This window comes from Cynocephalus volans, chromosome 2 (genome assembly GCF_027409185.1).
Source record: "Cynocephalus volans isolate mCynVol1 chromosome 2, mCynVol1.pri, whole genome shotgun sequence".
Lineage (NCBI taxonomy): Eukaryota > Metazoa > Chordata > Mammalia > Dermoptera > Cynocephalidae > Cynocephalus > Cynocephalus volans.
In genome coordinates this window covers 66,098,364-66,111,965 of record NC_084461.1, presented here as the reverse complement: position 1 = coordinate 66,111,965, position 13,602 = coordinate 66,098,364, and the positions used below count along the sequence as shown (strand labels likewise).

General features: G+C 34.6%; 1 protein-coding gene across 2 annotated transcripts in view; it reads right to left on the bottom strand.

Annotated features, from left to right (window-relative positions):
• The window catches only part of SCAMP1 (secretory carrier membrane protein 1), a 91,918-nt gene that overhangs the window by 1,267 nt on the left and 77,049 nt on the right, over positions 1-13,602 (bottom strand). For both annotated transcript variants that reach the window (XM_063085830.1, XM_063085831.1), the window contains one exon: positions 11,785-11,902. In XM_063085830.1, the coding sequence (XP_062941900.1) occupies positions 11,785-11,902 (118 nt within the window). The remainder of the gene's footprint in view (positions 1-11,784; positions 11,903-13,602) is intronic.

Sequence of the window (13,602 nt, the reverse complement as noted above, 5' to 3'; positions counted from 1 at the left end):
AAAAAGTTATGATTTCCTCTGTGCCTACTTAATTATTACAGCATTACAATTGAATGGTTTAAACATAACAAGACACAATCTGATTTTAATACATTAATTTACAACCCTAGATGATCCAAAGACAATAATACCTTATCTATTTCTGTGTTGGCTACATACACACCACTGACCCTATTATAATCAAATATCATTTTATCATTTAATATACCAAGCACTATTTATGCCCTTAAACTCTGCTGCTATCTACTCTGTATACCATTTAACTTTTTGTGTAAGGTCAAGTCTTAAAGAATTTATGAAGAAACGCTTCTGGGAATCGTCTCTGCATACTGATTCATCACTCAAACATTGGGGTTTATTTTCACGAGCAGGATTCAAAATTTTTCTATCTGCATATGTTTTAGGCTACATAATTAAACTATGAAGCCCATCAATACATAACATCAGCCACTCAATTTAATACAAATTTAATTTAATACAAATCTGAACAAATTTGAATAAAGCAAATTAGAATATTAATGTATTACATGCCCACAAAATTGGGGGAAGAGGGAGACACATAAATGAACTGGTAATTACACTGTACTGTGATTGTATCTAACTTAGAAGGCTGGCTGAAATGCAATCAAATCAGGTTTGGGGGAAGGGCCAGTGCATCCAAGTCAGTCCTTTTTCCAAACCTGGATAAGAACTGGTAAGTGGAGTGAGAAAAATTAGAATGGGGTCAAAGACTCCCAAGTCAAGCTTAGATACTGGGAAGTAGTTTTAAGAAGATAGAGAATAGGGGGATAGGTTGGTTAGGAGGGAAGGGAGATACTTTCTAAACATTCATCCCACAAATATTTACTGATACATACTTTAGGCCTGCCACAGTAGGCAGGTAAAGATTTTGTTTGGAACTCAGGAGAGTAATGAGCTAAAGACATGGACTTGAAAACCATTAGCATATGTTATGAACTGAATGTTTGTGCCCTGCCCCCCACAATTCTGATGTTAAAATCCTAACCCACAATGTGAAGGTATTAGGAGGTGGGGTCTCTGGGAGATGAATAGGTCTTAAGAGTGAAGACCTCATGAATGGGATTAATACCCTTATAAAAGAGACCCCAGAAAACTCTCTTGCCCCTTGTACCAGGCGAGGACACAGAAGACAGCTGTCTATGAACCAGGAAGTGGGCCCCCACAAGACACCAAGTCTGCCAGTGCCTTGATCTTGGCCTTTCCAACCTTTTGGAGAAATAAACATTTGTTGAAGTCACCCAATCCATGGTATTTTTGTTACAGCAGCCCAAAGGAACTATGGCAACATATAAATGGTAGTTGAAATCTAGGCATATATGAAATTGTCTTTGGAGAACACATAAGAATAGAAAGAGGAGAAACTCAAATACAGAAACCTGTTAAGACACTAATATTTAAGAGGCATCAATAACAAGAAGGAATGATTAGGAGAGGAATGGGAATAACCAGGGACTTCTCACTGATGCCAAAGTAAGAAAGCATGTTAAGGAATGAAAAGCTATCAAAGTTGAAGATAAACAGACCCAGACAGTCCAGAGTGCTTCTCATATAGTAGTGAAAGCAAAAGCCATGCTACTATGCGTATGTAAAATGTAAAGTGTAAAATGGTCAGGATGAAAAAGAGCACTGCCAAGTACATATGTTGGTAAACCTCAAAATTCTTTTCCCCTAGTACCTTACTATCACAAGTATACAAGTAATTATTTTCATTCCCTTTTCAAACCAAGTTTTCTATAGAAAATAATGATAAGAATAAGTTACTACTCTTATGCTTAAAAAATTTATCTCATAGTTAAATGCAAATGATTGGATCCTAGAAAAATGAAGCGTATTACAGAAATCTAATAAGCCTTCTTTACTTTTTACCAATCACAGTGCAATGCAATTAAGAAGTTCACTTGTTTGTCTCTTCTCCCAAGTTTGTGAGCATCTAATAAATAAATGTTAGTTCTACTTTGCTTTGTTATTATTACTTTTTCAAGCTTCTATTAAATTGAGTAGCTGATATCATGGGCTTTACAGTTTACTTCAAATGTAATTAATAGTCTCACAGAGCAGAGAGGCAAAATAAACGTAGGAAAAGCGCACATTGCTTAACAGTCTGTTATCTGTATAGACCCAGAGAGCCACCTAGAGGGAAAAGACCATCTATGTATTCAGTGCGCAGTGCTCAAATACTGTATTAAATCCATTATATCCACGTTCAAGGGCGAATTCTTCATTGCAGGGCCCCATGAAAGAAGATAGGCTAATCATGAGGATCAAAATCACAAAAAGCTTATTTCCCTCCTATGTTTCAGATTGATATCTAATGATAATTCATATTCCTTATAAAATCAGGTACAAAGTTTTAACATAAAGTACCATACTTTTAAAAAAATTAAACAACTTAATTATTTGCTATCTCTTCTACTTATGAGAATTGCATTAACCATAATATTTAGTTATAGGAATATCATAAAAGGGCACTAGATTTGGTATCTACTAATTCCACTGTGTTCTAGCTGGCTGGCTATTACTCAAAACCTCAAATTTACTTCCCATAAGACAAGAATATTTGTTGCCCTGTTTCTCAGAGTTTTCCTAAGTATCAAATCACAAGTATAAAAATGGGTTACACTAATAAATATAAATTAATTTTTAAGTATTTGCAGAAGTGTCACAGCCAAAATATAGATGCAGCTCCAGAAGAAGGGAACCCTGCTTCATTAGTGCATCTTCAGAGATAGTAGACACTACGGTGGCATGACAGAAAAGAATTACATACTATGGAAAGTAAAGAACCATGGCACTTTATTTAAAATAATCCAAACATATGTTTTCATTAAAGCCTATAGAATACCATTTCAAGAAATTATGATTTTTATTAATATAAGATCCCTGTCACACCAAATTATTTTAACTTATATAGAAGTTGGGAAAATAAAAACAAATGAGTTAAATATATTTTTTTCATTCTTATTTTGAGTTTTTAAAAAAACTTATGGATCTCTGAGCCTAATTTTTTCAATTAAACATTTCCTAGTAAACCTCTATGAACCCTCCCATAGATCTGAACCCATAGATCTAGGTCAGATATCCCTTCTGTAACTCCTTGAATTACCACTCTAGTTTCACCCTGTTGAATGCCTGAGCTAGCTATGGCCCTCCCTGTTGTGAGCACCTGTAATACTTTGTACATTTTTTAGGGCATGTATATTGTGTTCCTTCTTTTGGGGGGTTTAATCCACATGTCTTATTATATACCCCACATGTTTTTAATTTGCTGAGGGCAAGAGCTAATTTTTACCCATTGTTATACCCCCTAAACAATACAGTATAGTAATTTGCGGTATAAGCCACTGAATAATTATTTGTTTGTCTGTTTGGCATTAAATAGCCCCAAACAGTCCTTATTAAAAGAAAAAAAAAAAAGTTACTGAATAAGTGGAATAAGTGCAATACAGCTCTAGCTGTATTACAAAGTAAAATGCTTAGTCTTCAGTTACCTCAGAGGTTAAATGTTTTGACGTGAACATAATACTTCACATCTACTAGGATGGCTATAATGAGAAAAATGAAAAATAACAAGTGTTGGCAAGGATGGAGAGAAACTGCTCGTGGGAATGTAAAATGGTGCTGCCACGGCAGAAAAGTTTGGAGGTTCCTCAAAAAGCTAAACATAGAATTACCGTAAGACCATGCAGCAATTCCACTCTTAGGTATAACGAGAGTACTTCAAAAAATTCATAGAAAGATTTGTATTGTCTTTTAATTCTATTTTTCCACAAACTTTCTGAAGTACCCTTGTATACATGAAAGAAGTGAAAGCAAGGACTCAAACAGATACTTGCACAACATTGTTCAGTGCAGCTTTATTCACAATAGCTAAAAGGTGGGGAAAAAAACTCACGTTCTTCAACAGATGAATAAACAATGTGGCATATACATATAATGAAATATTTTTAGCATTAAAAAGAAATAAAGCTCTGATACATGCTACATCATGGATGAATTCTGAAAACATTAGGCGATGTGAAATAAGACAGGGACAAAAGAAAAATATTGTATAATTCTAATTATATGAAATATTTGTTAATAAGTAGTTCATAAGAGTGAGAAAGGAGATGAGAAGTTACCAGAGGCTGGGAGTAGGGATGAACAGTCATTGTTTAATGGTTACAGTGTTTCTGTTTGGGGAGGTGAAAAAGTTTTGGAAATAGAGGTAATGGCTGTACAACAATGTGAATGTAGTTAATGCCACGGAATCGCACATTTAAAAATGATTAAAATGGAAAATTTTAGGTTATACATTGCCATCATTAAAAAAATAAGGTAATATACCAAAAAACATTAAATCGTACACTTTAAATGGGTGAACTGCATGATAGGTGAATTATATTACAATAAAGCTATTAAAATATGCATAGAAAGATGATTTAGGTTAAAGTATCATATGTACAGCATTATAAATACTCTCTGTTCTACCAAATTTGAAGATGCCCAAGTAAAGATAACTCACAATAATTTAGTTGTATTAATCTAAATTTGGGATCTACTAAATAACTAGTCTCGTACTTATTGAAAAGGATAACAAAATAAGAGTTGGGGGAAAATTAAAGTGAGTATACTCAGGATACCAACTCAGGACAGGTAACAAACAGCCTGCTCAGGAGTGCCAATGTTTTCTAGGAATTCAGCAATATTACTCTACTATTCTGTGTGCCCTAAATGAAGATAAGTATCTGGACCAGCATTTCAACAGGCAATGTGGATCATCTGGAATTGATTCCTAATCAGGAAAGATTATAGTGCTGGTTGGTTCTGAGACACTGAGTGAGAAGTAGCGTGCCTATCTGTGACTATAGAGAAACAGTACCATAAAATTATCAGCTTTCTATTCCAGGTCCAAAATAAAGTTAAAAAAGGGATGAGGAATAGCAATGCTTTCAAAGAAAGTCACTTTTAATCTAAGAAGACTATCACTTTATATAAAACAGAACATCTTCACAAGGCATTTATTGTAAAACACCAATTTAACTAATTGTTGAGACTTAATTGTCATTATTCTGGATCATACACCCAATTCTATACTCCCATACAAATTAAAAGAGTATCTGCAGAATAGATATTTCAGTAAATAAAAAAATGTAAAGCACTTAGGTAAACTTCTTTTAAAGAAGCGAAACAACTTTTCTAAAATTTTTTTGAAAGGCAAAAATTCACTATTAATTATGAACAAATTTTTTAATTTCATGGAAATGATAATCATTCAAAACTTGGTCCAAAATTAATACAAATTATATATTATTTATTAATCACATCCATATTAAGTTATTCTAGCCCTTATACTAATTAAAAGAAGGGAAAATTTGGGGACTCTCCTGATACGTGGTTTCCTGTGACTCATTCATATGTTGTTATTTGACCCATTTATAATATCTCCTCCCTTAGCCCAAAACCATTATCCAATTCTAATAGTTTACTATAGAAAGAGTACCTTTTTAAAAAAATACCATTTAGAAATAATCTGAAAGAAAACTTTAAAAATCTGTTTGGGAACAATAGGGATAGAACTATTCCCTTATCTATGAAGATGTATAGGAGACATGTATTCTTTCAATATTTGAAATGTGGAGTATGAAACGACACTTTGGGGGTTAGAAAGACACCACAGTGCTCCCACTGGGCACTCCACATACCAATGATTACCTACTGCAATTATGTAAGACTTCAGAATGTCAAAAAAATTCTCAAAACTGTATTCATTTCAATTAAAATAATTATCAATAATAAAATAAAAATAATACCACAGAGCATGTTTAGCTGGGTTTGGAGAGAACAGCTTAATGAAATTCAACAATTCTAGAGGCAAAATAGTGTGCACAGATGGCTTTTAGAGGGCATTAACTGTTCATGAAGAGCCTGACCCCTAGTGGTTATAAACTATAGCTACAAACCCCCAAAGGATTTTTTTTTTTAAAATTAAACAGCCAGTTTTAAGCAAGTGTGGAAAAGAAAATAACAAGAAAAATCTGTTGTTTTTAATTGGATCTCAAGTTCTATCATAGCAAGAGAGCCTGCCATTACAATATGAAAGCTAGCTCAAATTATATTTTAGCTTATATTAATTATCCCATTTATTGTACTTCATAAGATCATGCAGAAAATCATCTCATCTAAACTCCTTATTTCACAGATAAAGAATTATGAGACCCAGAGAAGTTTAGGGAATTATACAGCATGGACAGGCACACAGAAAAAGAGGAAAACGGTAACTTCTTTAACTATGGGGTAAGAACAAATTCAACCAAAATATCAGATATGCAGCATAATTCCCATATCAATACTTCTATCTTATTTAAGAAATAAGAATCATGAATGCCTGGCATATAAGCACGGTTCTACAACTTCTCCTTTCACAGGATGCATCCTGAATAGTTGTGTACCTAGAAAGTGGAAGGGCAAAAAACTGCAGGTCAATGAATTCAGAGCACTGCACACAGTGGTCCATTACACAGCAGCTGCAGAATTAACACTTCTTCCACACCCCGACTCTACCAATCATCTGTGCCACATATCCCCCCCATACACACATTCTGCCACTCAACCCTCAACACACTGCTGGTTAAAATCACCTTCACATTCTTCCCACAGTAGACTCTTAAATGTTGGGAGTATCCTACCCTAGGGGCCCTCTTCTCACTTCATACACTTTCTAGGCTTCACTTACCTCAAGAGATCAATACTTCCCAGTCTAAAAATCCAGCCTAAAGCTCTTTCCTTGCTCCTAACCTGTATATCCAAAAGCCTACTAAGGATTTATACTTTAATGCCCCACCAGTATTTTAAACTCCCCACACTGAAAGTTGAAAATATCTTGATCCCAAAACCTGCTCTTCTTGCACTCTCTCTTCCTGAATGACTCATCATCTGAAAACCTGTGTGTCATCTCTGAGTCTTCCCTTTTCCCCTACTTCAGGTCCAAGTTGAATTAATCATTAGCTGCTCATTCTCTCTTGACTGTTTTTACTTCACACTGCCTTAGTTCAGTACTGATAACAGTTACTTCTTTAGTTCAGCCTTCATCATTATTAACCAGCTTCCTAGCTTGTCTTCCAGCCTTAGTTTTTCCAAGTACTATACCTCTGCCCCACAAATCCCAAACCTATTCCATAATAATCATTCTAAAGCTCAAATTGGATCAATTCAGTTACTCTTCTCCTTGAAACTTTTCTATGGCTCACCACCACTTTTTGGAGAAGATTCAAACTTCTCAACGAGGTTTTCTAGTTTACAAGACCCTGTGGGATATAACTACATTAATGTGTTCAATCTCATCTTCCCCTATCCTCCACCACCAACATCCAAACTTCTCTTTGTCCCAGCTCATGCTCCAAGTTTATTTCCTATCCATTCTGAGCTACTTTTAATTCCCTGGATTTGCTATGTTATTTCCTACAAATAGATAGAATGTGCTATCCCCACTACATGGTATCTACTTATTTTCTTATCTTCTCCCCTCCTCCTTATTGCTTTCCTTAGATAACTACAATGATGAGTACTCACCATTATATCTCAGCTGAGGTAATATTTAAAAAGACTTTATTACTCAAAAAGACCTCCAAAACTTGGTTAGGTATCCTTCTCCTTCCTGTTCTTGCCTCTGTAATAGCCATTAAGTCACTGATTGTGGTGCCCATTCATTTGTTTCTCTTCCAACCAAAATGTGAGTACCTTGAGCTCATACACAGCACGGTGCCTGGCATATAATACATTCTCAATAATAGTTGTTTAACAAATGAATGAAACCTGCAACGTACCACAAAACCCTCTATTATACTCTAAATTAATCACATTTCTAGTTTTATAAGACACCCCCAATAATTCATTTAGAATAATAAAGGAATTCTCCAAACAGTGATGCTGTGATGGTCAGTTTTGTGTGTCAATTTGGCTAGGCCACGGTCCCGTTATTCAATCAAACACTAATTTAGGTATTGCTCTGAAGGTATTTTGTAGATGTGATTAGCATCTACTATCAGTTGACTTTAAGTAAAGAAGAGTATTCTGGATGAGTTGGGCATGGCTGATCCAATCAATTGAAAGGCCTTAATAACAGAACTGAGGTTCCTCCGAGGAAGAAATTCGGCCTATGGATTGAAGCTTCAGCTTCTGCCTAAGAGTTCCAGCCTGCCCTTCCTAACCACCTGCCCTGTGGATTTCAGACTCACCTAACCAGCCCTCAAAACTTTGTAAGACAATTCCTTGCAATAAATCTCTGTTTTTGTTCTGTTTTTCTGATGGAACACTGATGGATAAAGGCATCTACTAAACACAAGTAGATACTAAACCAGATCCTAAATATAAAACAATAAAGGGATCAAGATCACAAAGGAAAACTAATTTTAATTGAGAAGCCCCTATGCTATGTAATTTACATTAATTGTTTCATTTAATCCTCACACCAACCCTATGAAAGTAATTATTCTCACTCCTTTCATTCAACAAATATTTGAGTGGCTATCACATGCCAATCACTGCCTGTCACATTCCAGATGTAAGGTATACAACCTGAAAACATACAGACTAGGTCCCTGCTCTCATGCAGCCTGGAATACAGGAGGACTCTGAACTTGAATGGTTATATAAGCTTGTCTCAGGTCACAAAGCTCTAAGTGAAGAAGCCAGGATTTCAACCTGAGTTGTATAGTTTCAAAGCAAAGTTCCTGCTCTTCTCATTTAATTCCAATGCTAAAAGACATGTTCACCCTAGAGGGGCTTAACAAGCTGGATACCCAGAATATGTGCACTGCAAGGTATGTAAACTGACACATGCTCAAGTCCCACAGTAAGTAATATAGACAGTAAGTTCCCCAAGAAAACTGAGAATGACATAATCCCTAAGACATAGGGTATTGAGAAAGATTCTGTGGAAGAGGCAGCAAGATCTGAACTGGATCTCAAAAGAACACTAGTGAGGTCTTCAACTGGCAGAAATTCATGGGTTCAGAAGCATAGCATGAACAAAAACTGGGACAAAGAAATACATGATGTATTTGAAAAAATCGAGTATGGATCCAGGAGCTGTGAAATATCACCACTAGCTCTTTTTCCCACCACCACCACGATCCTATTCCTTAACCCCAAGTCCACGTCAAAAATCTGCAGAGTGCTAGTTTGTTGGGTTGCTTTTTGTTTGTTTGGCTTTTTTTTTTTTTTTTTAGATTACTGTAGTTACTGTGGACCAAAATCAAGGCTGTCAAGACAGAAATAACATTATAAAGGCTTATTAAAAGCCAAGCTTGAGGATCAACCTGGGAAACAGAAGCAAACAGAGTTGGAAAGTACTTCAAATTCTACTACAAGCAAAGGCATTTTATTAGGGAGTTTCAAGAGAGAAGGGGAAAGTTCCAAGAAAAGTTGTTCTTTTCTCACAGTACGCAAGAATCATAATCATTCGTTATTGATTACAAGGGAATCAAAATTGTCTTACATGCAACCTCAATCAGAAGCTTCATGCTCTAGATATTCTAAATGGCTTATTCAAAACTAGCATGTTATACATTAAATAATAAACCAGTAGTTCAAGCTACATATATTGTTTATCTTAAGAACAAGATGTAAACATCAAGTCCATGAAACTTATTCCAAGGCAGTGAATTTTGGAAAAACCTGCTTGATTTTGATCATCTCCTTCATCATAACTATATATAAAATAGACTGAAAGAAAGAGGGAGCTTGTGAGTGACCTATAGAAAAAAATTTCTGGATTAGCTGAGGTTGGGAATGGAAAGGGAGAGAGAAATGGAAAAGATATGAAGACAGTATCTAAGAAAATGACTAAAAAAGTAATGGAAGAACAGAAGCACTAACACAAATGTTAAATGGAATCACATAAAGTGCCATCTCATTCATAGTAGATACTCAATAAATGTTTTGTTTTTTTTAAAAAAACAGCCTCAGTGAGGTAAAATTTGTATACTATACACAATTTACCCATTTAAAGTGTATAATTCAATGGTTTTTAGTATATTCATAGAGTTGTGAATGTAACATGTATACAACCTAATCTTAGAACATTTTCATCACCCCATAAAGAAATCCCATAACCTTTAGCAGTCACTCCCCACCCCACCATCAGCCACTGGCAACCACTAATATACTTTCTGTCTCTATAGATTTACCTATTTTGGACATTTCATATAAATGAAAGCATATAGTATGTGGTCTTAATGTTTCTTGAATATGAATCAGAACATCTGGAAGAAGAGCTAGTATTGAGAAGAAAGTGAGGAGTTTATGATGCATTACTGTGAGATAATACCAATCAAGTAGAGATATGAACGGCCAACTGAAGATGCAACTAAAGTTTTATGCAAAGCATTATCTTTTCCAATTCCAAGATTCTAGGTCACTCAGGTAGAGAAGAAACTGAAACAATGAGGAAGGATGAAATTCCTAAAGAAAAGGACTGTATAGCACAAAGAGCAGAGAGCTGATTGCATTTAAGACCTTTATTTACGAGCTGGATGAAGAACTAGAAGAGAAAGAACAGCCACAGAGGAAAGAGAATTAGAACATGATCACAAAGGCCAAGGAAGAGGGGTCACCTACGATGTAGAAAGCTGCAGAGGTAAAGAAGAAGGAAAACCAACAAAAGGCTACAGGATTTAGTAACTTTAAAAAGCTGTTTCCATAGTATGCATATTTGGTGTGGAAAAGAAGTAAAAGAGCTTCTAAGAGAGAAAATAAATAGCAAAATACGGACAGAAAGAACACAGCTCAGCCTTCATAGGGTTTTGAGAAGGATAAAAGGCAAAAGTACAAGAGAGCAAAATGGTCTTAAATATAAGGTACAATTATTTCTATGCATTCTTTGTACATATTGTCAAGTCACCAGACTTTAAAAAAAAAAAAAAAAATCAAGAAAAAATTGTAAGAATTTATTTTCTTTAAAGTGGACGCACCAAAAAGTCTTTATTATTTTAAAATATAGGTGTTATTCCCAGGGTCTCTGTCATATTTTAACAAAGAACATCAAAAATATTTATCCAAGATACAATAAAACTTTAAATAAACAAATAAAAACATTGATTTATCTCCCATCCTATATAATGATTTTTTTTAAGGCTGTGAAAACAGATATGGGAATTCTGCAGGAAGAAGTGTAGTTAAGATAATTGGGCAGTTACTGAAAACAAATTTCATGTCATAACCCAGCCTGAACCTGTCACTAGCTCACTCTATACTCTTAAGCAGTGTTCTTAAATTTTAAATATAGATAAAATGCACACACCGCACAAGAGTTTTACTTCTATTGTATTTATTAATCTAGCTAATATGCTTCATATTTAAAAAAAGAGGGGACTGGCTGGTTAACTTGGTGCAGTGTTATAACACTAAAGTTAAGGGTTTAGATCCCTGTACTGGCCAGCCGCCAAGAAGAAAAAAAAAAAAAAAAACCACCCCACAAAGAAGGAAATTAAAGTACATTTGCAAATTCAAATTTAGAAAATGAGGTTGACCCTTCAATTCATGAAAGAAACCTCCAGTTAACAGGATTTTAAAATATTTCCTTTCTACGGTAAGCTAAAAATGTGATATTTTCTAAAATATATGTATGCATAACTTTAAATTGTAAAAAGTAATTCTCAGAGAGCAAACTTAACTAGACCAAGAATACAATGGCTTGAGGTTATACTGAATAAACAGCAAAATGGGAAAATGAGAACTTTGCATCAGGTTCACTATAAAAATTTACAAACATAAAATTTCACTTACTTTTTTAAACATAACTAGCGAGATGACTGCTGATGCTGTGAAAAGTGCTGCTATGATTATCATCATAATTCCAACAGGAATGTTTTGGTTGAGACCAGTAAGGGATGAAATCCAACCACTATAAAGTAATAAAAAGAAAAGTGTAATTAGGCAAATAAATTCATGTACACTTTTTAAAAGTAGCATAGTATCTAACACATAGTCAGCATTTATGAGCCAGGCAATGTTCAAGTTCGTTACATACATTAGCTCATTTATTTCTCATAACCACCTCATAAGAAAAATGCTGGTTTTAATCCCTATTTTACAGACAAGGAACTGAGTCACAGAGACATTCAGTAACTTGCTGAAGGTCACAGAGTTAATAAATGGTATAGTGTAGATTCAAAAAGAGCCTTAAGCATTTTTAAGCATGAGTTCATTATTACATTTTTAAATGCTCTTTTAAATTCTGCTGAATTATGGAGAAAGTACTTGTAAACGACATATCCAAACAATTAGCATTTAGAATATATAAAGAACTTTCAAAGCTCAATGATACAAAAAAAAAATTTATTTCGAAAATGGGCAAAAGACATGAAGAGACATTTCACCAAGAAGTCCTAAAGATGCCACATAAGCACATGAAAAGATGTTCAACATCATTAGTCATTAGGAACATGAAAATAAAACCACAGTGAGATATCACTACACACCTATCAGAATGGCTGAAACAGAATATAGTGATAATACCAAATGCTGGCAAGGATGTAGAGGCTGAATCACTCATAATTGTTGGTGGGAACATAAAACAGTACAGCCAGAATATAAAATGATATACCCCTTCCAGAAAATAGTTTGTCAGTTTGTTTAAAAAGAAAAAAAGAAACATGCAACTTCCATATGACCCAACAATTACACCCCTGGGCATTTATCCCAGAGAAATGAAAACTTATGTTCACACAAAAACCTGTTCATGAATGCTCATAGCAGCTTTATTCCTAATAGCACCAATCTGGAAACAATCCAAATGTCCTAGAACTGGTGAATGGTTAACAATCTGTGAAACATCCATACCATAGAATCCTACTCAAGAATAAAAAGGAATAAACTACTGATACACATAACAACTTGGATGAATCTCCAGAGAATTATGCTGAATTAAAGCCAAAGGTTATGTACAGTTACATTTCAATGAAGAAAGAATGAAGGAAGGAAGGGAGGGAGGGCAAGTCAAAGTTTGAAATGACAAAAATAAAAGAAATGACAAATAGATTAGTGGTTGCCAGGGGTTAAGGAGGGAGTGGGATCAGGAGAATGGTTGAGTGTGGCTACAAAAAAGAAACAGGAATGTTCTGGTGATGGAAATGTATTGACTCTATCAATGTCAAGATTCTAGTTTTTATATTTTATTATAATTTTGCAAGATTTTACCATTGGGGGAAACTGGGTAAAGGGTAACCGGAATCTCTCTGCATTATGTCTTACAACTGCATGTGCATCTACGATTACCTCAAAATAAAAATTCTAATTTTAAAAAATCTGAATTATATGAGGTCTATCTTAACACAAGTCGTCATGTATGCACCCTCATTAGCAGACTCCTTGGTGCTATTTAGCCACAATGAAACTGAGTTATGCCCAATTTTAACATGTTTTCCCTAAGTGTGTACTAAAAAGCAAAAGAAATTACTTCAATTTCACCAGAATTTTTTTTAAAAATCTTGTGCTATTAAAGTAAGCAGGGAATTTTTAAAATTAAACATTTAAAGCATTTCTTTCCCTTCAAATGCCAGAGACTACTTAAAATAATAATGAAAACTACTTTTTCTGAGAACT